The 24,779-nt window shown below is 52.2% G+C and overlaps 7 protein-coding genes across 7 annotated transcripts; 2 read left to right on the top strand and 5 right to left on the bottom strand.

Annotated features, from left to right (window-relative positions):
• Positions 1-880: 880 nt before the first annotated feature.
• PV05_07132 (uncharacterized protein) lies at positions 881-2,917 on the bottom strand. The gene has a single exon (XM_013459926.1). The coding sequence runs from the start codon at positions 2,227-2,229 to the stop codon at positions 1,516-1,518; it is 714 nt and encodes a 237-aa protein (XP_013315380.1). The 5' UTR covers positions 2,230-2,917; the 3' UTR covers positions 881-1,515.
• On the bottom strand, positions 2,899-5,809 carry PV05_07131 (uncharacterized protein). The gene has a single exon (XM_013459925.1). The coding sequence runs from the start codon at positions 5,732-5,734 to the stop codon at positions 3,611-3,613; it is 2,124 nt and encodes a 707-aa protein (XP_013315379.1). The 5' UTR covers positions 5,735-5,809; the 3' UTR covers positions 2,899-3,610.
• Positions 5,810-5,970: 161 nt separating this feature from the next.
• Positions 5,971-7,852, top strand: PV05_07130 (uncharacterized protein). The gene has a single exon (XM_013459924.1). The coding sequence runs from the start codon at positions 6,029-6,031 to the stop codon at positions 6,755-6,757; it is 729 nt and encodes a 242-aa protein (XP_013315378.1). The 5' UTR covers positions 5,971-6,028; the 3' UTR covers positions 6,758-7,852.
• A 255-nt stretch (positions 7,853-8,107) lies between these two features.
• Positions 8,108-10,102, bottom strand: PV05_07129 (uncharacterized protein). Its single transcript, XM_013459923.1, has one exon. The coding sequence runs from the start codon at positions 9,523-9,525 to the stop codon at positions 8,431-8,433; it is 1,095 nt and encodes a 364-aa protein (XP_013315377.1). The 5' UTR covers positions 9,526-10,102; the 3' UTR covers positions 8,108-8,430.
• Positions 10,103-12,775: 2,673 nt separating this feature from the next.
• PV05_07128 (uncharacterized protein) lies at positions 12,776-14,572 on the top strand. The gene is made up of 2 exons (XM_013459922.1): positions 12,776-13,046; positions 13,109-14,572. Exons 1-2 carry the CDS (start codon positions 12,948-12,950, stop codon positions 14,414-14,416), a joined length of 1,407 nt encoding a protein of 468 aa, XP_013315376.1. The 5' UTR covers positions 12,776-12,947; the 3' UTR covers positions 14,417-14,572.
• PV05_07127 (uncharacterized protein) lies at positions 14,551-18,498 on the bottom strand. The gene is made up of 4 exons (XM_013459921.1): positions 18,001-18,498; positions 16,895-17,934; positions 15,519-16,847; positions 14,551-15,469 (listed from the first exon to the last, which is right to left on the bottom strand). The coding sequence occupies exons 2-4, from the start codon at positions 17,810-17,812 to the stop codon at positions 15,422-15,424; spliced, it is 2,295 nt and encodes a 764-aa protein (XP_013315375.1). The 5' UTR covers positions 17,813-17,934; positions 18,001-18,498; the 3' UTR covers positions 14,551-15,421.
• A 161-nt stretch (positions 18,499-18,659) lies between these two features.
• Positions 18,660-19,418, bottom strand: PV05_07126 (uncharacterized protein). Its single transcript, XM_013459920.1, has one exon. It carries the CDS (start codon positions 19,099-19,101, stop codon positions 18,736-18,738), a length of 366 nt encoding a protein of 121 aa, XP_013315374.1. The 5' UTR covers positions 19,102-19,418; the 3' UTR covers positions 18,660-18,735.
• Between the last annotated feature and the right edge of the window lie 5,361 nt (positions 19,419-24,779).

Below are 24,779 nucleotides of genomic sequence, written 5' to 3'. Positions count from 1 at the left end.
TGACCTTCTCTTCTACGACCAAGGAAGATGCGGTGCCTTATCTCTGTGCTGGGTAGAAGGTATTTCGAAACATCACTCTCACCACTTCTATCGGCGTGCCCGGAGTCGGCCGTTACTCCCAAAGCAGTCATGATTTCATTCTTCGTCAGGAGCCGGCCATCCACCATGATAAGCCATCATGGACCCTCTGTGGTATGGAGACACCTGGGGGTATGGGCCGTATTCAAACACCTCCTTCTGCCAGTAAATGTTAGGTATTCGGGGACCGCCTATCTGACTCTAGCCGTAGAACTTAGTCACTGGAGATCGATCGTAGGACATATGGGCAGCACGACCTGATCAGGCCAGCGGTCACCGAGAGTCTAAATATAACGAAAAGGGAGAGGTCTTTGACTGTGACAGATAGTTGAAATTCTTATCATTCAGGTTTCTGCTTCTCAAGTATTCCTCCACCTCAACCTTGCTCAGGGGCCCTTCCACAGATTCATCGCCTGAGCCCTCTTGCGATGCTTTCGGCGTTCGACCCTTGTTCCCCGTGCTCGTGAAATCAAGAGACGGCATCTCGTACCCTGGAAGCTTCCTCTTAATGGCTGCTAATGCTGTGTCACCGTCTCTTTCGATTGATTCGGTCATCAGCCTTTGAGGCCACCTTCAGGGACGTCCTAAACAACAGCTCCATGGGGACTCGTTTATGTGGCGGTTTTCGTTGTACCACATCGTAATTATCGAGGTCGGTGAACACTCGGGCGAGTCCAGTTTCCATGTTGATGCTCATAAGTTGCGTAGCCTTTGACATCTCGGCGACCTTACCTTCCATCTCCCTCCTGAACAAGGCTTCTAGGTCGAAGCACCGGCGGGTAATGATCAAGCAATACAAGTACAGCACCGGTAACAAATCGCCGAGAGCCTGCGTTAAGCCGCCGAGAAGGGACATGGGTCCAGATTGAAGCTCGTTCGCGCACACCTTTCGGAGGTGTGAAGCATTGCCAAGGCTGCGATAGTTGTCCTTCGTCATCTCGATGTGTTTTGTCCCATGCCCATATTTGTTCATGGCAGTAACCATGAGCTCAAGTTGCTCTGCTTTTCGATCGCGTGCTGGTAGAGAAACGTGACTCAAGTCAAACAGGAAGGACGCCAGCCAAGTCAGATGGGTGTTGAAGAGCCTCACCTTGTCGACATCCAAGCATCTTCTCGTAAGACTACTCCCGCAAGCTAGTGCAAATCTGCCAAGATATTGCGAGCATGATCTGGGAAAGTCGCCCACGAAGACATACTGAGGAGTATGCAACGAGATGACAAAGTCGAGATCGGGCCAAGATTGCTTCAACTCGCCTTCCTGCCTTGCTGCATTGTAGATGTGCGCACCCTTCAACAGGAGCGGTGTAGAATCTACAAACTGGCAGCTCCAGCTGTTGCATGTCCACACCAGGTGCAGACAAGCTATGCCAGCCATGACAGGATTCCTGGCAAGAAGACGCTTGTAGGTCTCATCACTACAGATGTCCCACATCTGTGTCAGACGTCGGTCCATCTCGTCAATGATTTGAAGCAAACCCTTGTTCGTGCAAGAGATACGTGAGTCGGCAGTGTCATGAAACCAAATCCTGCACTTTTCGCCACTTCAATGGCGCTCTGCGAAAGTCCTTGATCAGTAAGCAGACGTTGGATGTCGATGAAGATTTGAACAGCAAACACCGTAGCGAGAGACACCGACCTTGAGTCATCTTCCATCGATGACCCTTCGACGTTCATGAGGGACTGGATACTTTCAGTAATGCTGTCCGTGAACCCGAGTCCCTTTTCGCGGAAGAGGGCTGAAGTGGCGGAAAAGAAATACTGGTCGTAGATTTCTCCGTCTAAGGGAAAAACAGTCGTTCCTGGGAGGTGTTTGGCCGTCACTCCGAAAGGGAAGTCTTGAGCCTGCGAAGGGGTTTCCTTGAGTGGCTTGGCTTTCATCAAAGTCTGAGGTCTTGTGATGTAGACATATGATTCAAGGAAGATCCAGTCCACAATCTCGCTCATGACTTCTACGTCGAATTCGAGGCCGTCATGGAAGTAGTGGGTCGTGCCAGAACAGCTTGGGCTTTGCGTTCGACAAGCTAGATCGAAAAAGAACTCGACGAACATGCGCCTATAGGTCCTGTCTTCTGCGCTGGAAGCATCGTCGAAGTCGTCTGCAAGTCTCCTCGCCAAGCCTACAGCTTGTTCTGTCACCAATGAGGCAGTCATCAGAGGCAGCTTCCCGTGCTTTTGTTTCGTCCATAGTTCCTTAACATATTTTCTGATTCTGTTGAGGTCCTCCAGTACACAAAAGCATCGGAAGAGCTTGTCCTCTTGAGAAGATATGATCTCTATATCTTCTTCTTACGCCGTTTCGTCGTCTTTGGCGTTGAAGTTTCCCGAGAGTGCCTGGCCAGCTTCGAGCTTCAGCGCATTTGGTCCGATGTCTTCGGTACTTGAGTTTGTTCCCTGCTGGTCCAAATGCATTCCCTGAAAGGCGGCGCTTAGAGCTGCTGCTTCTTCAGCCTCGTCACTTACTGTGGGCTGTAGATGCGCTACACCTCGTGAAATAGTCGTCTTGGAAACTGGAGAAACATGAAGTGCCGACGTGAACATTTCAAGAACTTCTTCGAGGGTTTCGATGAAGTGCTGATGGGTCTCATTCTGCACCACTTCCACTACCGCCTTGGCACTGTATTGAAACCATTCTGCACAGCGTCGTCTCCTATGCAGAATCGATTGTAAAAGCTCGATTATCCGGTTCGGGACGTGGATCTTGCAAGCTCTCAGCTCTCGGGCTAAAGCAACGAGCTCCCTGATCGAAACTCTATGTTGCGAGGACGTCTTATCGTGCTTCTCAAACCATCTCCCGTGATTGCTTAACGTCTCGAGTATCCACCCGACAAAACGGCTTGTGTCGGCCTTGTACTGTCGGTAAGTGCTCTTAAGATGCTGAGGAAGCCGGACAGGTTCGATAGGTGGTAAATCTGGCGACATTTTGACTGAAATTCACAAGCATGGAATGTATGGTTGATCAGAGAAGGTAGCAGGAATTATTCGACCTTTATGCTCGTTCCAAGGCAGGTGAGAAGGTGGAAAGAGACCACATGTGACAAGGCCATGTAGCCTCCCCTGGAGGCAGCAATGAGGCAGCACAGCCTTAGAACCGTAGTGTCAACAACGCCGCCATTTCTAGACTTCACTGGCGAGGCAGTGAATGTGATGACGCTTGGCGAAGAAACATGGTTGACAGCGGGTGACAGAGCCAAGTGCCCATGGGCATGAAAGCTCCGTGTATTTGTATATATATAGCAAGAGAAATGGCTCCTCGTTGGGAAATAACGTCCGTTAGAAGCTTGGGAAGAACGTGGCTGTGATCCCATTATGGGTGACAGCCTCTGCTGTGCCGTTTCATATTTGTGGTTAACGTGAAGATGGTATTCTCGTAATGCTATCGACCCATTGAGGTTGTACCGGAGGTAGACCTATTGACGGAGACATGACCTGCCCAGTCGTTGTAGGTGAACTGGGGACACAGAGCATCGACAAGATACTCACGTTACTGGTTCAGTCACCCCCTGATTGTCGCGATGATGCTGGCGCCCAATGACTATGCAACATCAATGTCACTCTCGTCCTCTTTGTGGGCTGCAACTCTTTTTTCTTGATCCTTCCTTCCTTGGTCAAGCACCTTCTTTCTTTCATCCCTCAGCTTTCTTTGTGTGACAACAAAGGCGCCGAGTGGCGTCTCTTGCCACTGAACGTCCTTGAGAAATCCTTCGACCTCTGTGCGGTCTTTCGGGGAGAAGTTGACCTTGTTCCGCCGCTCTTCAATCCACCTCGAATTTGCCTCTGATTTCTGCACCAGCAGGAGAAGAGCCTGATTCAGCTTGCCATTCTTATTTCCGCCAAACTTTGAAGCTGCCTTCAACCAGCGTTTGAGCATGACGATTGCAGGCAGCTGAAGCTCAGGGTAGGCAATGCTTTTTGTCCATAGAACAAAGAACTCGGAGAAAAGTTCGACGACCTGTTCTCCCACGCCTTCTTGGTACACCTTTGTCTTCAAATAAGATGTTGGGGCTCTGATGTTCGAGGCGAAGTCCAATGGTTTTAGAGTTGCCGCCTTAGCCGGCTTCTTCATCTCTGCAGAGTTCAGCACTTCCAGGAGAGCTGCCGACAAAGGGATGTATGTCTCGGTAGCCTGCGAGAGGCGCAGTAGAGAGCGCATGAGCTGGAATCGAAGCGGAAAGTATGTTGACGTAGGAATCAGCCTCATGACGCCAAGTGTAACTTGGACAAGGGGATAGATTAATGGTCGAAGTTGTGACTGCTTGCCATTTTGAGCCTCGAGCAAAGAGTTGCAGTGTGTGGAAAGCACACGTGACCAGAAATCTAGAGAGTGGACGAACTGCCAGTTGTAGATTGTCTTATATGAGTCTTTCGTTGGTTTGGTGATGTTTCCGCGGAGGTGGATGGCTAGCTGGCGGATGAACGAAAAGCCAGCAGTGTAGCTGACCTTTTGATCAATGCCCCAGATTTCTGCGGCTGAGTTTTTCATCAAGTTGATGCCTGCAAGTGTGTGGATGGTAGTGTTTCGACTGCCCTTGACGACTCCTTCATAGGTTGATCTCAAAACAACCTCCCGAATGCCAGCGTCGCCAATGACCATGAGTCGCCGGATGACCAAGAAAGCTGTAATTCGCGTCGCTTCGATAGACGAGTTGTCAGACCAGATGGCGGAGACCGCTTTTATGATGACCTTGAGAAATTTGCGGAACTGTAGCAAATAGGGTAACAAAGGCTCGAATGACTGCAGCGTCAACCTTAGCGTATTTGTATCTGTCAAACGTCCAAGCAGATAATGCAATGATGATGTGTGCGATTTGATCAAAGGTGCCAGCGTTTTGAATTTCGGTGAATCGGATGGCACGCGTACTTTTCCACCAGCAGATTCCTTGACGGGAAGATGATGTGATAGTACAACAGGGACCTGCTTAAGAGCGGTCATCAAGACCTCGTGATAGACCTCGGGGCTCGCGATGTTGTATCTGTAGGTTTTGTCTTCCTCATCGTCCGCATGAGCAGCAGCTCGGAAGGCCAGGACGACTTGCCGCAAGGCCCTGATCGAAAATTGATCAGCAAGGGAAGTTTTCCATTTTCTGACCATGTCAAGAGTCACATCGTCTGGAGCTGCGTCGTCGGCTGGTTGAGTCTTCTGCTTCTTGGTCGCAGGCTCTTCGTCGCTCAGGTCGTCCACTTCTGCCAATTCATCGTCTTCGTCAAAGTCCAACAGTTCTGCATCGTTCTCTTGTAGGTATTTGTAGAATTCTGGGTCCTTCTCAGCCAAAGAGGCCAGCTGGTCCTTATGGCCAGCCATATCATCGTCTGATAATTCATCCTCGGAAGCTGATGGGATCTCATCATTGTCACCGTCTGCGTCTCTCTTGCGCTTGCCCTTTTTACTCCCGGCCTGCGCCTTTGTATCGAATTGGGGTATATCCAATGCTTCTTGAAAGAATTCATCTCCGTTCATGTCATCTCCACCAAGCGGAGCACTTTCCTCTTGGGATTCAGCCTCATCATCTTCCGCTTGCGATTTTTGTGTCGCCCGCTGTTTCTTTTTCTCTTTCTGCTGATGTCTTTGTTTGATTTTGGCAAACTCCTTTCTCCTATCGATTGTGCCTTTGAGACGGTTTTTTTCGAACTTCTTCGTGGACTTCGACTGCTTTGCCATATTATCTGAATGAAACAGGATGACTGTCCTGCTCAGGTTGGTGGGAAGGGCTGTATCCCTCAAGCACTACGGAGTACCAGGGCGCATGCATGAGATTGAAACTTGCATTTGGAAAAATTGTGCCAAGCCGATGTTTAACCATGACTTACTCCGCACGGATCTTCTCCTCATTCAGCCTCGTCAGAAGTTCAGCCTCGCGTACCTGCGCCTTTCAATCCTGGGTGCCTCCATACATTGCGGCCCATTCTACCAACCGCCCAAAGGCCAACTGCTTGTCTTGCAAGCATCCACATCATGTACAGCACTCCATCATCACGTCCTCTTCAATACGCGCCGACACCATACAGCTATACACCCACAAATGCCCTCTCAGCCCGGATCAACCTCGACGAAGAAGTGAAACTTGCGGATTCCGCGACGGAACGTGACCTGATCGATTCCCTGGCCGAGATATACAGCATCATTCGCACAATTGACGGCCTCGAGAAGGCGTACATCAAAGATGCACTGCCAGAAACCGAATACTCCGATATGTGTTCGAAGCTGCTAAAGCAGTACCGATCAATCCTCAACGACGAAAATGTGTCTCGCCAGTTTGTGGATCTCGACACGTTCACGCAGCAGTGGGATATTGAGTGTCCACGGGCAAAAGAACGTTTAAGAGTCGGACTCACAGCAGATGAGGTGCTGACCGTACAAAAAGCTACACCTGGCTCCAATGCTCCAACAGCGACGGCATCAGGCAGTCTTATTCTGGCAGCGACCGAGAACTTCATTACCTTCCTGGACGCGCTACGTTTGAACATGGTCTCAAAGAGCGCTTTGCATCCTCTACTCTCGGATGTCATTCAGTCAGTGAACAAGGTGACCGATCAGGATTTTGAGCATCGAGGCAAGATCATTCAATGGCTCATCACACTCAATCAGATGAAGACGTCAGAAGAATTGAGCGAGGAGCAGGCACGAGATCTGGCGTTTGATATGGAGCAGGCATACAATGGTTTCAAGTCAATCATCCACTGAGCCTTGAAGTCTCATGGCGGCTGTTACCTCCGAACGTCTTTGTCGGATGTCGACCTAACCACCATGACTCTTCCGCCTGTCTCTGCCAGAAGCTCTGCTTGATTTGTTTCAAGTCTACCAGCCAAGAGCTGACTGGAATCTGGAATCAGTACATCCGACCATTTTCAAGGCTGCAAGACGGGGACGCCGCCTCTTATACTTATCTTCAGCCGTCAAGAGTATGAGCCGGGACTGGCTATACCAAGATACAAATCGCACTCGATGGGTTCCAAGCTCAACACAAGTGATAAGACATCAGCCGTACAGCAAAGAACCTCGGAGGGCGTGGACGCTTCCGGAATTGCCTGCTTCGCGAGCGAACTTTTGCTCAGTAGGAAGCACTGAGCCATCTCGAAGAGCGAGAAAGCGTTGCGACCCGAGGCATAGATTGATATTCTCGGTCAGCAGAGCACCATCTCGAGCGGATTATTCTTCATGCCGCCACCGAACCGCAATCTCGAAGCATCACAATCGACGCTGGCCCATTCCTCATACCAATTTAGTCATATACGGTCGACCTCACTCTTCAGCTTCCAAGAAATAAAACCGAAATTCTGCATCGCCATGCTAATCCTGTCCGCAACGTTGATTCCTGCCTTCTAGACATCGCTGCTCCATACAACTTTTTATATAGTCTCAGCTTGCGATGAGAAGTTTTCCCGGACGGGGGCCCAGGCATGTTCCCCCGACATGCCCAAATTTCTACTTGTAGCTGGTCAACGACTTGGCCGCGACCCAGCATCGATTCGACGGCGTCTTCTAGCTTATTACGACATGGCTGTCAAACCAAGCGACGTCCCAACTTGTGCATTTTCCCAAATGCAAGGTCACACACCAGCCCGTCCTTCTAGGTACTGTCATTGTGCATCTCTCACACAACCGCGGCTGTGTAACAAGGCAGTGCGGTGCGGGTAGGAAACCACGAAACCACGAAACCAAGCCCTTCGGCCCGGCTGCAGGTAAACGGCATGAACAAGTTTCACCACTCCAGCGCACGTATGGCAGTGAAGACGGATATGGACATGGCGAAATGGGGCTGTGGCAGGGCTTCTGTCCTCCCAACGTCCTGTGTTGATGTGACGGTGGTAGCCGTGGCGCCATCCAAGCACAGGCACAGAACACGGCATAACTCTTCGAGCAGCGTTGACCTGCCATAGGCCGTCTCGTTCCTGCATGTCTGTCCCACGTTGCATTTGTCGACAGCTGTAACTTTGGTTGAGGGAAAACCTGGAAGGGGTGACAGAATTAAACCTCTCTGACCATAAGAACAATAAGAAAAGCCAGCAAAGACATCATAGGAGAATGGGAAAATTGTCTAGGTGTTATGATTATGCATTGATAGGCATTTCCTTCCTAGCCAAAGCCTTTTCTAGGGCATCACTCGTCAGTGATCAATCCGTCTCGTTCACATTCCATTCCATCCCATTCAGCTCGCATACAGATTTTTCGATCAGTCCGGACGTCTCAAAACACATTTCACTGCATCAAAGAAACATATCGCCATACCCATTCCCCGTTGTTTTCTTCCGGCTCCGTCTGTGAAAGGAAACGTGGGCATTTCCACGGTAATTCCGACGGTGCAAGTGCCCCAACTCCACGCCATGATCAGACAAACGAAAAGTTTACATTGTGTGCTAGCTACCACTACTGGGTGCGGCACCCGAGTTCCTGACAGACACGCGTCTGCCTATCTGGGCTTCTTGTATACTCCCGGCATCCGAGGGCGCTCCATCTTCAGTATTGACGCTTTGGTAAAGCGACGAGCCTCGACTTAATGTTGGCCTCTCTCCAGGGGGGTCATTAAACGGCGAATCCTCGATTGGGCTGACTGGTGCTGAGTCCGCGAACGGGTTACCAGAAATAGGCGATGCCGGCTGCGAGTGGCCTTGGTGAGCAACTGCTCGGTAAGGTGGAGGTGCTGTGGCCGTCGAAGCAGCGCGAAGTATTGGGTCGGTAGCGGCGCCTCCAGCTGCAATAGGAGCAACCGAGCGGTTCTGCGTTGGGCTAAGCGGTTGACCATGCGAGACGGCATCTCGGTACGGAGGGGCGACTTCTTCGATACTGTGCAAACTTGGTTCGGCACTGGCAGCACCTTGTCGGGAGTTGTTGCCTGCACTCCGGACACTCGGATCTCGACTTCGAACGCTGTTGGTGCTTGAGAATCGACCTCCCATGAGTAGCTCGGCATCGAACGAGAATGCTCGTAGATGTCGCGACCATTTCTTGCCCGCCTTCTTCGGTTTCTTTTCTGACACCCCGGCACCAGCAGCTCTCCTCCTCCTCCTTCTGACGAGATAGAAAAACAGCAAGATTCCTGCAATAGCAGCGATAATGATCGGGACGGCCACAGCGGCCTTTAGGGCGGAAGAGCAAGAAAGACTGTCGCAGGATTTCTGCGATACAGTGACTGCTCCGGAGGTGTTGCTCGCGGCGTTGGACGCTGTACCGCTGGTGCCGTCTGCCATACTCGAGCTCGCACCGGCCGTGCCTGTCGTCACAGAGGTAGCGAAGGTGGTCGGCGAAGTGTTGGTGCCAGAGGTTGATGCATCAGCTCCTGTTGCACTCGCGGTCGTCCCCGTCGATGTTGCGGAAGTTCGGTCCCTGGTTGTAGCTGCATCACCACCAGTGGTTTGGCTGAATTCACTCGCGAACGAAGAGGCGATACTCGCCATGGCAGCGCTTCCAGGTCCATCGCTGGCAGCTGTAAAAGTGCCCTGAGGCCCGGCCATTGTTGTTGGGAGGGAGAAGCCCGAGGGCAATGAATGTGAGGTGTCTGGCGAAAACGAGGGTGTATTGTTTTCTATGCTTCTTCGGGCGATACGAGGCCTCGAGAGGAAGTGGTGAAGAAAAGTGTTGAGATCCAGGTTGAATCGGACCCTGCACGAGGGTGAGATTTCGACATGTAAGGGGAAGGAGGGTTCAGGCAAAGGGTGGCAGGGCAGCCGGGGCAGTCGCGGTCAGCAGACACGGTCAGTCGCAGGATCCTGTCTGTGTGAATTCAGGCCAGCCTTCTGCAGAAGTCCGTCGAGGGCCGAAACTAAAGCAGAGAGATCTGACGCAGGTTGGGAGCCGATGAAATACGAGGAGGATGAGATCAATTGGGGCGCAGCAGATAAATTGAGACGGGCTGGTTCAAAGTAATGTCCTAAGGGAGGAACGAGTCAGAGGACTGGCGATCGTAGGTGCTTTAACGAACAAAACCCTGAGGCTTGCCAGGACGACGGGTACCAAAAGTCTTCTAACTTGTACGGAGTATCCGTAGGCAAGTAGGAGTCGATGGAATCTTGCGTTTGACCAGGAAGGTGGGAAGCCATGGAAGCTCACTGCAAGCCGAGGATTGGAGGAAGATGGGCCCGCGTGCCAGAGCGTGCTGCAACCAAGGCACAGGATGCAGGAGGGTCTCGGCTGTCGATTGTGACTCGTTTGAGGAAAGTGGGAAACATCCATACACGCCATAGCAAATGCCACCCACTCTCATATGGGACATGGCCGTTGATGGGCGTGCAGCAAGCGTGAGCAAGGAACGAATTGTGTGTGGTCTGTTCGCCTGCCACGGCCCAACCCAGTCTAGTGTCCAGATATTAACAGCTAGACAAGAATCAATAAGAATCAGCATTGGTCAGAACCAGCGTCTAGCACACCGACTAAGACCTAGAGAGCTGGTAGTGCCTTTCTAAATTTCTAGTACAGGCCTGTTACTGCGTGGTTAAATTCTTATGAGTACACCGTATCCGTACTCCGACTGCCAGCCTGGCGTACCTGGATATGAACCAGCACGAGCGGACATCCGAACGCCATCTCTGGCGCTTGTGTCGTCGTGCCTAGGGTGGTATGCACAGTACCAGTCGAGTTCGTACCTTGGCTTCGCTTTGCGCCTTGTCCTTACGAGTACAGCCTTGGCTCTGCTTGTGACGCCTCCTCTTCCTTCGCTTGTTGTACGAGCCTCCACGCCCAAGGCAGAGATCCGGAGCCTTTCCGGAGAGTCAGATGAACCCATCCTCTGCAGGACTCGTGCCGGAGAAAGAACATAAATATATATTGTGACGCACTGACACCCCATGATTCCGTGCCCTAGCCGTCTCTACACAATAAGGCACGGTGCGACATGCTTCTCGAGTCTTGACCGGACAAAAGTCACAGAAACGAAGCCACAAGCGGGAGATCTAAAAATGGCGTCAATGGCAAGTCCGACACTCTCCAAAGTCTCGACTAACGGCCCACGTGCCACCATATCGATTGGCCACAGCTCGTCACCACGGAACTTGTGGGCGCCGACTTGCCGACCTCCGGCATGGCTTGCCTGAGACAAAACGGGCACGACGGGTCACTTTGAAGGACACCAGCATCATCATCCCAAGCCAGTTTTGCAGCCATCCAAGGATTCAGACCAGCCATGTTAGCCATTTGCCATATTCGTCACTTCTGCCCGTCTGAAGTGGGCGAGGTGCTAAGCACTCCATGACGTTGGTGGTATCATGAATCCCCTGCCTGGTTACGGAGTACTACGTTAAGTATCCTCATGTTTGCGCAGACACCGAAACCGTACTGAAGCAATCTAGCCTTTTTTAACTGTCCGGTAGCCCTGCTTGTTCTTGGGTCTCCGACATCACAGCCTTGCAAATCAGACTGTGATGCGGGTAGGGGGTCCCGCCGCAACTTTATATCCGCCCGTCCTGCATGTTTGCTGTCCTGCACGAGCCTTTGGATGTGAACTTTGAAGCCGTCGGAGTCATCTGCTCTGAGGTCGTCGATACAACGGACTTCCTCAGAAATTCTGTCTGATGCGATCTGACCAGCATCAGAGTGCCTTCACCCTTCTTCACCGCACATCAGTCACATGATACAGTGGGCAATCCTCACTGTCCGTGCTGCTGCCGTGAAGTGACACATGCGCCTGTTTCCCGCTGCAGTGTTTCATGCTTGCCAAAATCCTTGAGGAATGCCTTAAATTGTTCTTCCATGGCCTATTGTACGGGACCGCCGGATAGTGCTGTCTGACGACCCATAAGGTGAGGTATCCTTCCCCTCAACGTATCGCCTGAATGAATCATGCTTGGATGGTACTCTCAAGCCCTTGATCTTTGAACCGTGAAGCCATGATGGCCACGAGCTCCGACCCAACCCTTCTGCCTTTGCAGCCTTAGGGAGTTGTTGAATTCTCTAACCGAGCATTCCTATAACAACATGTTCCTTCTCGACCTGGCCGAACGATGACGCTCCACTCGACGAACGCATCAAATCGCTCGATTGATTGGCAGGTCTATCTATGAGGCTCTGTCATGGGTCCAGGAAATGTCATGCATGCGGAGCAAATGAGATTGCATGGTCACAACTCGAGCGCTCTTCTGGTTCCCTTCGCGGTCTGGCACAAGTCGGACAATCTAGCTCAACGCTAGTTGCATCGGCGTAGGTTAGAGGAGAGGGCGGAGGTGTTGCGCTAGCAAGACATTTGATACCTGGATGATATATAAGAACCCTCGCCTTCCATACTTCTTACCAACATCTTGGAAAACCAATGGCGGCGACAATTTTGTGCGATGCAGGCAGCAGCTCTGGCTACCCGAGCTTCGACTTTTACTTGACATCTATGTACTACTTAAAACAGATTGAACTCGTGACAAGATGTATGATCTACTCACCGCCTCAACAATCCTGTTGCAAAATAGTCAGAATAGATATTGCCAACAGAACTTATGAATGCTACACTCCCCAAATCTTCCGCCCTGAGAATCCCATCAGTGGCATTCCAAGCGTCTATCGCAACTATCCCCTCAGGTTTAGCTACCTAGGTACGGAGTATATCTAGGCACTATCATGGTGAGCAGTTGACCCTCAGATCCTTGCATTTGATGAACCAATGAAATCACACAAGGCTGAAGCCTGATCGACTCGAGAACGCTAGGCCTTTTGCAGCAAGAATCGCCCTTGGCGTCGAGTGGGCTGCGACGTCAGCGAACAAGCCACTCACCTGCATCAACCGCATACATCCTCGCTTTACAATGAGTGCGTGAAGCTCTCCGTACCCCCTTCTACTATTCACTGAAGCCCCCGCTGCTAGAATCCTACCGTAGCGATATCGCACCGTCCTTCCACTTGGTCGAATCAACCCTACACAAGCAGACGCCTCCAACCCCACTTCCGAACTCACGAGATGAGTTTCCGCAATGTTATGAAAGATGGATGGCACCCGAAAGGCAAAGAGGGAGGGAAGGAATCATGGCGAGGTGATTTTAAGGGCATAAATCAAGTGGTCAGTCATTCAAGGAATCAGCTCTGCACAAAGCAACCTCGGGACTAAATCAGTGCATACAGGCGGGATGGATGGGCAAGGGGCGAGATCCCAACAAGAAAGATGCGGTCGACCACGTATCACGTCCGCTAGCCACTCTAAAAGATCCGACCTCCTTTGGTCCTCCGCCCAAAAACGTGAACTATCACGGCGGCGCCGCCCTACCGAACGAGATAACGCCGCAGAGAAGTGGATGGGGAGCACCCTTGACACCAGAACAAATTCAGAGCGCAAGCCGAACTACAAACGGTCCAACTGAGGAAGAAATAGAAGAAGACCAAAGGCCTGCTGGTCCACCGCTGCCGTACAGGGCAGATCGTACAGGCTTGAGGACTGACCATCTACCCCCTCCTCCCGTGCATCGCGAGGTGAACCGAAGTCCCACTGAGATCGGAATGCAAGCTGTACAACCACCCAAACCAAAACCCGGTCTACCCCCTAGACTACCATCTCGACAAAACACTGCCTCGACCCCGACACCACCTCCCGTGGTAGCCTCTCCGCCTCCACAGGCAGCACCCCCAGCCTATGAGTCGATTACAAACCACCGGCCAACTCCGCAGCCAAGCTCAGCCAACTACGGCATCAACCAAGCGGCTGCCAACAGACTAAGCAACGCTGGCATCTCTGTCCCAGGGTTGGGTATCGGATCCCAGACATCCTCCAACCCGTGGCAGAACGAACAAAGCCAGGTCGGCACCGTGAAGAGCCCCTCCCCACAACCTCAACCTCAACCCCAACCCGCATCAGACCAGCTTTCCGAGCTTCAATCCCGCTTCGCCCGGATGAACAGCAACACAAGTGTCAACACCAGCTCCCAAACCACGACACCGCCCCATAGCACGCCCGCCCAGTCCACTCCACCTCCGCAGCCCGCTGGAACAACGTGGGCCGAGAAGCAAGCCGCTTTCCGCACTGCGCAAACCATGCACGCCAACCCCTCCTCCGTGACGCCCGCGGACGCTGCAGCCGCCGCCCGCACCGCCAACTCCTTCCGCGAGCGGCATCAGGACACGATATCAACCGCCGGCCAGAAGGCCAATCAATGGAACAAGAAGTACAATGTGGCCGGTCGATTGAACTCCTTTTTAGAAAAGCACTCCTCGCCCACTACCGAAACGCCGCCGCCGTTGAACAACGCCACGGCTACACCACCGCCACCAGCGACAAGCCCCGAGTTGGTCGCGTCGATATCACGCAAACCGCCACCTCCACCTCCGCCGAAAAAGCCCGCTGGCATGCACGGGAATGCCAATTCTCTAGGTAGTGGTAGCGGCGGAGTGGCCTCGCCGCCTCCGGTGCCGTTGGGGACAAAGCCTAGTTATACCTAGACACTGGTGTGGTAGACATGAAGTCGAAATGGCCTTATATGTTGTTGATAGCTGTGTAATTTTCGTGTATATTCGTGCAGTGCTAGAGCGGAATGGACGGAGTTATACGGAACTTGACTCCCTCATTCTAAATTATTATACATTATGTCGTAGCAACGGTTTTCCCATGCGACACCTTGTGACTGACTCTACCTGACTCTACACTTTAGGCCGCGGCTAGTACTGTGGCAGATATTGATCGCTTCCAGACGCCAGAATCACCGACCTAGTAATACCTGAGCCGGCGTCAAATGCCACGAAAAAGTGACATCGGATAGCAACAATCATGATCACGGCCACATGAATCTGCTACTAATAGGAAAGAGTCGGCGAGGAAAGAGGCTTGGTGCCTGCAGAGGTTCGACATTCTCCAAGATGAATTAATTTCCTGAGCAGGAGAGCCTGCCTGTTCCTGCAACCTGACTTAAGACTCTGCCAGACCCATCATTACAATGACTGAAGCCAGGCGGGTTCGGTTGAACTCCTTCGCATTCCACCCACCAAAGACATACCGCTACAAGCACTCAAACCCGTCAGGCGCGTTGAAATTGCCGGTCAACCCCGAAGGTTCTCTGTCTGTCTCGACCTAAACTGTGGACCAAGGAGAGCCCTCTCTGCGCCTGGAAAGATGCCATAGCAAATCCACTTCCTGCCACGCGGGTACCGTCCCGAGGCGACATGCTTCCAGCGCCAAACACCTTACTTTCAATGGTTTTCAAGAAACAAAACGATACAACATGGAAGGCGCTTTTGTCTAGATGTACACAGGGTCGAACGTCAAATGCCGCCCAAAATAAGTCTTCGTGCTGATGTCTAGCGACGAAAAGATGCTGAGATGCACATGTGTTGGCCAAAGTCGTAGAAATCGTGAGGAGGCTGATAAGTTGACTCTCTAATAGTGTGTCTAAGACCCATAACTCAGTCCTGACTGTATTATCTTTGATATCCAAGGGTGAATCTGAGCCATTAGAAGAAGTGTGTGTAGACCTTCGAGGATTCGTGAACTTCCATTTCCTAAGAGAATTAGTATGGCACCACGTGACAGCTCTCGTGGGGTCCTCACCATCTTGAATGTGTTCAGCTCCTCTTTGATCTGCTGGGCAAGCATTGGGGTCAACCGGTTACAAGTTGCTATCTCTCCACGTCGGTCATACTCGGCGCTTGGCCAGGTATCATAGAACTGGAGGCGAGGGCTGAAGGAAATGTTTCGAAGCATGCCTTGAGGGGTCATCGGGTTTTCTTTTGCTTCTACGCTTGCGAATCTGGTCATGGAGCTGAAATAGTCGTCATGGTCGTTGGTTTCAATGGTAATCGAATCGGTACGGCGGTGCCCGGATCTGGGTGTTTCGTCCGCCGGTGTGCTTGGAGCACTGGATTTTGGTGAGTCATTAACATGAGGAATCTGGGGTAGGTTGAAATCGGGCACTTTGAAGTCGTATGTCTTCAGTTTCGGAGACAGCTGGTTTGAATCGGCTCGTTTCAAAATTCCCTTCTTAACGGCAGCAAGTACCTCGGCACGCTCCTTCTCTCCCCCAACAATGCTTCGTCGAGATCTTGCTTCACTGGACACAGTGCCACTGTCAAAGGACAGCTTGGTTTCAACTGAGTTTCGTTCGAGCTTGGGGAATCCTGTACCACCACCCACTTGGTCATGAGGGTTCGCATTGACGTTGACCTTCTCTCGTTCAGCCTCAACAGTGACCATTGACACTTGTGCCAAGCTCCCCTGATTGACGGGACCGTCAGCGGCAGGAACTCCTACCACTGACTTCGGTCGGAATAATCCAACAAGCGACCGGGTTCCTTTCTTGACGCCTTTGCCCATTTTACGAAGCATAACGGACGCGGAAGAGGCCGTTGACGAGATGGACAGGTTATCTGTCGACCCTGTGAAGAACTGGCCTTGTCCTGAATAGATACTCTCACCTAACCCTGCGGCTTCCTGCTTTTCAGCAATTCTCGCCTGTTCAGGTTCGAGCTCATCTTCGTATTTCGAGTTTCGCTTCGCCGCATTTGTAGCCTTGGTGCCCAAGCTTTTTTCATGGTTGCCCTGTGTGGTCGCTTTTCTTAGCTCCGCAGCACTTCCAAAGGAGAAAGCGCGCCGTAATTTCGACTTCGACTTGGGTGCGGTTGTCTGATTCAGAGCAGCGAGCTGCTCCACGGCTGGACTAGGAGTGGTCTGCTGTTGCGACATCACTGTGGGTGGAGGGATTGGCTTCTCCTCACTCTCGTCGGCTTGTAGATTTACAGGTCGTGAAAGAGGAGAGGGTTGGCGAATGCTCGAGTCTCCAGACGGAGGTGAGCGAGCAGCCAGTCTCTGGTCAGATCTCGGCGAAGCGGTGGCAGAAGGGTTTGCAACAGGCGTGATCGTGGTCCTGTGCTCTGCTCGAGCCTAGGAGAAAGGTTAGAACAAACCTCGCTAGTTTTAAGAGCACTCACCGAGTTGGGCCGAGAAGAGTGACTCGATCTCGATGAGGCAACGCTGTCTGAGCTTGGAGTATGCTTGTGGGGAGGTCTCTGTACGGTTATGCCAACAGGTTGAGCCAGCGGTGAGGGAAGGAAAGTGTTTGGGTGTGGTGACGAGGTGCCTTGAGGATCTGATGCGTGATTGAGCCCGGCCGTTTCGATGCTCCCGAAACTGCGCCTACGATACCTCGCAGCAAGCTCCGTATTGTTGGTCTTTCCCAATGCAAGGTCATCGGCACTTGAGAGCTGTGACGGTGTTGCATTTCCATGTGTCGGTCCACGATAAGATTGTTGGGAGCCGAAAGATGGAGTACTACTCGATTGAGCAGGGTGATTGTAGAGAGCACCGACCGCAGCCATGCCGGAGCCAGAAGGTACAGCTGAACTGCCCATGGCTCGATTGGCATTGCCTTCTCCATCAGCACGGCGACCGTTGTTCCTTCGATATCGGTCTGGAGATGGTTTGGGAGTGGTAGAAGGCGCGGGGGGAGATAGTTTGGGAGAGATACTCATCAGAGACCCGGTCGGAGGAATTGCAGGTAGGCCTAACGACAAAGTCCGACCACCGAGATCGATTTGAGGTATGCTCGTCGGGGACGTGGGCTGAGACTGAGGAGAAGAAATCGACCGTCCTGAGTTTTGAGCAAATTGACGGGCGTTGGCATTGTGATTGGCAAGCTGGGGCGTCTGTGTAAAGGCGTAAGGAGCCACTGGGCCACCGCCCGATACGCCTCTGTAGCCTGTCGACGACATATTGGTGTATCGACTGGGCTGGCTATTCCGCATCTGACTCTGTGAGGCTTGTGAAGCATAACCTCCCGAAGACGATGGACGACCAATCATGGTCATGGTGGTTGTTTGAGCTGGTAGAGTTTGAACCAAAGCAGCCATGATTCTCTCAGTTGTGTCTGCACCAGATGAACCAGCGATCAGGAGCCAGCTCGTGTCTCAATCTTCTCACTCCAGACAATTCGGAAGGGGAAAGGACGAGGGAAGGGCTCGAAAAGCTCGGGCTATTGCAAGCACATCAGTACACTGTAAAGGCAATGTCTCGAGCATTATCGACAGAACGAACGTACCTCGTTCGGATCAATGTGTGCGTGAGGCCTTAGGTCGGTACAGGCACGTTAGAGCCAAAAAGAGGTGAAGTCAGGGGACAGTTGAGAGACTGGGTTTAAAATGGCTAAGTCGAGAGGTAGAAACGAAGGTCGATTAAAGTATACTGATCAAGACCGAGTCCAAGAAGCGAAGGATTTGAAGAAGCGGTGTCTTCATGGGCGGATAAAGCTCATAAAACGAATGTGACAGCCGCGGGCGCGTTTGAAGATAGGAGGCGGCTGTGAGGCGAGGCGGAGGATCCCTAGAAGGGAGAGAATGGAGAAAAAGAAGACGGCGAGAAGAAGAACGAAGATTTGGGCAATGGATGAATGCAAATTGGGGGAAAATGACAAAATGCAATAAGAGAGGAACGACGGTGATGAGGTGGTGGTTTGTGGTGATGGGTAAAGGGAAAGATTGGAAGTGGAAGGAGGTTTTGCAATCAATCGATCAATCAATGGTAGGCGCAGGCGGATCAGATCAGGTCTGGTGTGGTTCTTGGTGTGGTCAGGTCAGGAGAGCTGCCTTTGAGTGCACCCTCTCACCCTCTGCAGCGAGAGTGGCAGCTGCATTCACGGGCGTTAGTGAGGAGCTTAGTGCTCTGTTGGTCTTAGGCTGAGGAATGTATTGGCGAACCTGGCATGATGCTTCTCCCATGCCTAAACCAGATACCATCGCACCCCCCACGAACCATTCTTTTCATCACCCAATTACAGCTACTCCATCGCCATTTCGTGATGGATGTTATTAATTTTGTTGCCTCCGTACGGAGTATACGAGGCTTGGTTCAGTGATTCTCGCCTCAATCGATACGCGGTCCTCAATGCTAACCTCTGTCCTGTGCTCGGATCACGATGTCCAAGTCTAGTGAACAGGTTTGCTCTCAACATCGCTTGCCATGCATATACCGGGTTAGGCGGGCAGTGTGTCACCCGTGCTCTCGTCCGAAACACCCCTCTTCGCTCCATCACTGTCAAAGTGACGCAGATAACAAAGCACAGTCCTTCTGATTCCTGCCCTAATCGTCCGCATGTGCTGGCGATCCAAACATGAAAAGATGAATTGAGCTGGTAAAGCTGCATGTGGTGATGTGCCAACCTGCGTTCCAGTCAAGGCCCCTACCCTGCACAAAGTGACGCCGACGGCAGGGATAAAGGGGTGCATTCTTGTCGAGAAATCCGCACCACCAAAACAGCAAGCTGCTGATCACCGGGAACAGGCCTCGTGGGCGCGACCAGGGGCCTGAGGGGCCCGGAGCTAGACCCTCTCCAGTCATGGCTCCCGTCGTCGCTGCTTCATCGTCCAAATTTATCTTTCACGAGCAGATCCTTCCAATCGGTCGAGAGATCGAGATAATCGGCGTTGAAGACGCGTTTGATGATTGAGAACAACATTATTATTACCTACCGTTCGCAAGGGCCCGTCTGCCCGAGTCCTACAGGTACGAGTACAACGTCTGACAAACAAGTTCTGACACCGACGCAGCGCCGCCCCCAGATGATGGGTCCCAGCGTGATGCAAGCCTCAAAGTTCCACTGCATGGTTGCGTCACTTTAGCTGCGTGCCGGCAGCCACAGAGCCCTCCCCTTTGACTCGTATCCTTCCGAGTATGAAAAAGTACCCGCCATGATGAAAAGAAGGGTCGAGAAAAAAGAGTTGATATCCGTGTGGACCTCATCTGGAGTACATGTACTTGTATCTCTCCATCTCGAACGTGTGCTCTGAGCACACTCCGCGTCTTGCCACAAACAATGCTGCGTGACTGACCCGCGACGGGCGAATATCCCTCTGCTACGACTGATCTCTTTCTCCACACCCACCAACATCAAGCCAAAAAAAAAGGAGCCACGGATGAGATGCTCCATCCTGTCCACTAACATAGACTGGTCGAGAACAAGCATAGCATAAAGCCACATGCTCATTGACGAAGTTGTACGCTTCTCACATGCGACAACTTGCAGCAAAAGGCAGTCCGCAGGCATTCCAGCATGAGCCGCAGGACAAATGTTTCATAATGCACACGGGCCGTCCAGTCAGAGCAGGAAAACTTTTGACGACGCGCTTTTTGACGTGCCCGCCTCCCCCACTTGATTCAGAACTTTTGACCTTTCAATCTGTCCCTATGCCATAACAGTGGGTATTCGGACATTTTCGCTATTATTGCTCACGCGGTGGGAATAATATGGTGGCTTCACTTTCATGGCCTCGGCTGAACACTGAATGACCGTGCATTCATCAGCAGAGGGCTCTTCCTGCAATGACGGTTGGAGCGGGCACTGCATCATGATGTTCTAGCATTCACAAATGAACGGAACATGGTTAGCTACTTGATGTGTACGGAGATGCCTTCTGTCACAAGTTGAGAAGTTTAAGGACTTGATGATCGACATTCTTTCAGAAGATTCGTTCGATTGTCGATGGGTCGAATCGAAGACCAACACAAACCCCACCGAAAAACAAACCATTGTTCCCGATCTCCGTGAGATGGCTGCAGTTTGCTGCAGTTGTCCTACATCGACACCCTCCAAAGAGCCAAAATGCGGGGAGGAAAATTTGTTGGGATACCGCTGTGAAGGTGCATATGTCCCAGCCTTTCCGTTCCGACATTGATTTGTACATGATGATACCATGATTTGCCTCAGGTGTCCAAGGCGTCTCTGGTCGAAGTTGTCTGGACTGTAGCGGACCGTCTCGCGGTTATGGATAGAAGCTTCATCAATTCAGCAAGCACAGATATCACACAATTATCGGTGGCATGTGCAATTCTTTTGAATACTTGAAGGAAATGTGTCTACTAGGTCTGTGTGTGCGTCTGTCCACTGCCTCGTGCTGACTATTCTTCCACATGTCCCACCGTTCGATTCTTGACCACCTTCCACCTTGGGTGGTCTTCTGCAGCTAGCCTGTAGCGCCTGAATTCACTGTTGATGGGTGCGGGGAATATCCTCTAGGACGCCTTTACCGAGGAAATGATGGCAATCCGTTGTTCTCGACTGGACTGCATGTGCTGTAAACTGCGGTTCGGAGAGGCACAGAGAAGACGAATACTCCTGCTTCAAATGATGTCAAGCCGTGGAAGCCTGGAAGGACTATCCCATTCTCATGCCCAGCAGTGAACAATTATGCATGTGTTATTCGCTAGGTTTGCCCCCATGATTGCCCCCGGGTTTCTGAGATCTGATAATCTCTCAGAGGCTGATCCCTGTGTCGAACCCCTGAACATCACTCAATCTCGAACCCCATCACCCGGCTCCAACAGGGTTGTAGTTACTAACGTACGTATTCTGTTAGATCCGGGCGGTGGTCAGCCGCCTTGCTACCCCGTCCACGTACATTGTCATTGGAGGTCCTAGTACCGCGAGATCGCAAAGGAAGGAGAATCCGCATCCTCATGTGCGATTCCTGGGACAGGTCCCATAGAATATACTCGTATCATTTCAGCCAGGTTAGATCGTCCCGGGAAAAGCTGATCTCAGCAGCGAATCCTTCCCCAGTCTGGGACAAAGCAGTCAGACGCAAGCCAAAAGGGAGATGAAGGCTCCCTTCCACCCAGTTCGTTGTTCAACACATATCGAAGCTAAATGTTGGGTGCAGAAACCCCGATTATTTGGCCACGGCAGGCAAAATCTCCCGACTTGTCCTCTCCTGCGAGCCGGCCAGACCAAGTAGCACTGGCCTTATTGGTTCTCCCGATAGCCGCTCTAGCATGATCTCAATCCTGGATATCGCCTTGACAATTACACATTCACAAGACTTCGGCCCGTCGCTTTCGCGAACGTTCCCTCGGATACTCTGCAAGCTCAGAAACAGTCCTTGGGACACAACACTTGTCATCTGCCGTGCACCGATTGTGGTGCTGCTTCACTTTCAAAAAGCCGCCATTGCCCTGCATGCTGTCACCCACTGTGGCCAGTGCAGGTTTGCTCAGACATACGGTGACAATGTACGTAAAGAGGTGTTCCGCCCCGTGCCTACCGTGGATTTTGCGGTGTTGTATGACAGAGGCGATGATGTTCATAGGACGAACGACTTAGTGACTGACCGCCTCTCGGCACAGTGTTAGAGGTAGGTGGGACAGCGCCGTTGGCAATCCGTCCGTGCGGAAAGCTACTACGGTGTGCATCGCGAAACTCTCTTGCGCCTGTCGATGACGGTATGCTTTGTACAACGGTGGCCGCTCCCAAAAGTCGGCTGACCGAGGTGCAACTGGATGTGGCCGAGCAGACAAGCTGTCGCCGACGCCGACGCCGACTAAAGGGGGCATCAAATGCTGTTCAACGTTATGCTTTTTCGGCGCTGGGGGCGGACGAAGAAGGCCAGGGCCTGGTCTCCAGACAATTGGCTTATACGTAGGCGCGAGTCAAGGCTGAGCCAATATATGGCTCTGCGGCCCAGATTGAAGTGGTCCACGAAGATAGTCTCCGCGTACTTGTGCTGTCCATGGGAAGTTGGGCTATCGAAGGTTTGTCTGCGTTACGCTTCACCAAGCTCTGTCTGGTCCCCGCCGAGTCAGTAGATACATAGGTAAGATTGTGTTCCTCCATGACGTGGGTGCATGGCTTGTCCCAAGAGGATTCGGTGGCGCAGAACCCAAGAACCCGCGAAACCTCACGGTATGGTTTATGGTTTACGGTGTGGCCTCCTCGAGCTCATAACGCATTGTGGACTCCATTCGATTGATCCTGTAACAGCTTTCATTCCAGCTGAACGCGGAACGAGATCATCCGAGGTACCTTGCACTCCCGCCGCCGTCCATCTCCCCTGAGTCTCCCGCTCAGTTCCCATTGTTTCTTGTTTCGCGATTTTCATCATTGCGCCACAGATTCTGCCTCACCTATCACGCTGACAACGGCCCCCGTCCATGATGCCAGAACCCAGCGGGCTAAGTCTGACCCGTCAACTCGGAGATTAGTCTTGCCTTGGAAGCGGATACTGACCACGGAAGAAAGAAGGCCGCCAGAGAACAATCAGCCTCGCCAGATCCACGGTCACAACTCAAAGCTGAGGAGAGTCCAACTTCAAGAGATGCCACTCTATAGTACCCGTCCGACTCGGTCAAACAATTTTCTGCGGACGAATATATACGGCGGTGCCATGACAGGAGGAGACTCCGAATCCAACACCGACAATGAAGGAATCATGACTGACCGTGCTGGCTTAGAGACTGGCCGCCGCGGCCGCCACCTAAGTTGAGTACCGCCTCCGTCCTCGACACACCTTGACATCCACCGCTTCTTACCGAAGAAGTCAGCCAACATTTACCTCATCTGCTAGTGGTTTCGCGACCTCTGTCAGAGTCCCGGTCGACGCAGCCAGGGGAACAAACCCGCTACCGGAGGACATGTGCCTCGACTAGATCAGTGAGACTGTCTTGGCGCTCAGCTGTATGCAGCTAAATCGGAGTATCGTCCCTCAGGCAAATGAGCTCCGACCAGGACCTAAAAAGCCCCGTCTCCCACTCAGGCACCTCACATGGGGCAATTTCTGTACACCAACCCGCGCCGCTTGTCCATCCCCTGTTCCAATCCCGCCGCTGACCGGGCCGCTGAGAATGTAACCAGCCGGTCCGAAGAGATACGCGCTTCAATCCTCTAGCAAGCTCCTATACTAACTCGACCGGCCTGAGCGGGCAAACCACGCCGAACCGCTGACAGACTGTCAGCGCCGCTATCGCCGCCGTCACGCAGAGAGTCCGCACCAAGGTTCTTTGGTGCAAACCGCCCCGTCAAACTCGGGCTCGATTGCCGCGCTGCTGACCGGGACGCTTCGATCCACATTCCGGCGAGCGGGTCCGGCAAGCAGAGCAGCGAGCGCACAGGAAGGGATATGGGCTCAGTGAGACGGACGCGTGTCGACATGGAGCCGGGGTTTATCCAACTCGTCTTGCAGCAGGACATGTGATATCTTCGCGTGGTGAATCCGCCGAGAAGAGTAGAGCGACGGGACCATGCACAAGTTGGACGAAGCCAGGGGTCAGTCCGGACACACTGTGAGAATCTCTTGGTTCGTTCCGGCCCGACGGAGTGGATGCATTGTCATTATCTTCTTTGGACAGAAAGCAGCGGAAGATACTTTCCTGCAATTGCTGGTGCGGGATCTTGTACCGAGTGTCTGGAAATGACAGTAAGGGCCGGACGTTGACCAGCGGACTCTCAATAGAGCTTCGATGTATGCGGAAGAGCTTTCCCCGTGGATATGCGCGGCCTTCAGTCATCTTTGGAAATAACATGGTAAGATAGTGATGGAAGGTGGTGGGTCAGGACGGCCGAGTAAGTTTCTTGTACAGTTATAATATTACCTGCGTTCCAGGGGCTCCGGCAGAGTATGCCAACGATCTGTATAAATCACACATGATGGAGGTATGCAAGCCATTGCCGTCAGCGACCGCTCGCCATATATGTTACCTACCTACCTAGGTAGCCCAATCTCTGGAGAGAAGGACTGGCTTTGTCAGCAAGGCTGCCAAACCCGCATTTCCGCTTTTCATGGCGGACAAACCGATGGATGAGATGACCAGGTCTGCGAGTGACATTGTGCGGACGGGGACGGTGCAGCGGAGGATGGCCGATGATTGTAGATCACTTCTACTGCGTAGTCGGAATGACACCTAGAAATGCCACTCTTCAGTGCTAGCCCTTCAGCTTCCTGATAGGATAGATTCAACCAACCTACCTTGCCTCTGGCCATCATTAAATCTTCAAACAAGGGAGTTTATTTGAGAAGATCAGCTTCCAATTGAAAAGAAATGTCCTAACCTAAC

This window comes from Exophiala xenobiotica, assembly GCF_000835505.1.
Source record: "Exophiala xenobiotica strain CBS 118157 unplaced genomic scaffold supercont1.4, whole genome shotgun sequence".
Lineage (NCBI taxonomy): Eukaryota > Fungi > Ascomycota > Eurotiomycetes > Chaetothyriales > Herpotrichiellaceae > Exophiala > Exophiala xenobiotica.
This window is presented reverse-complemented; position numbering and strand designations above follow the sequence as displayed.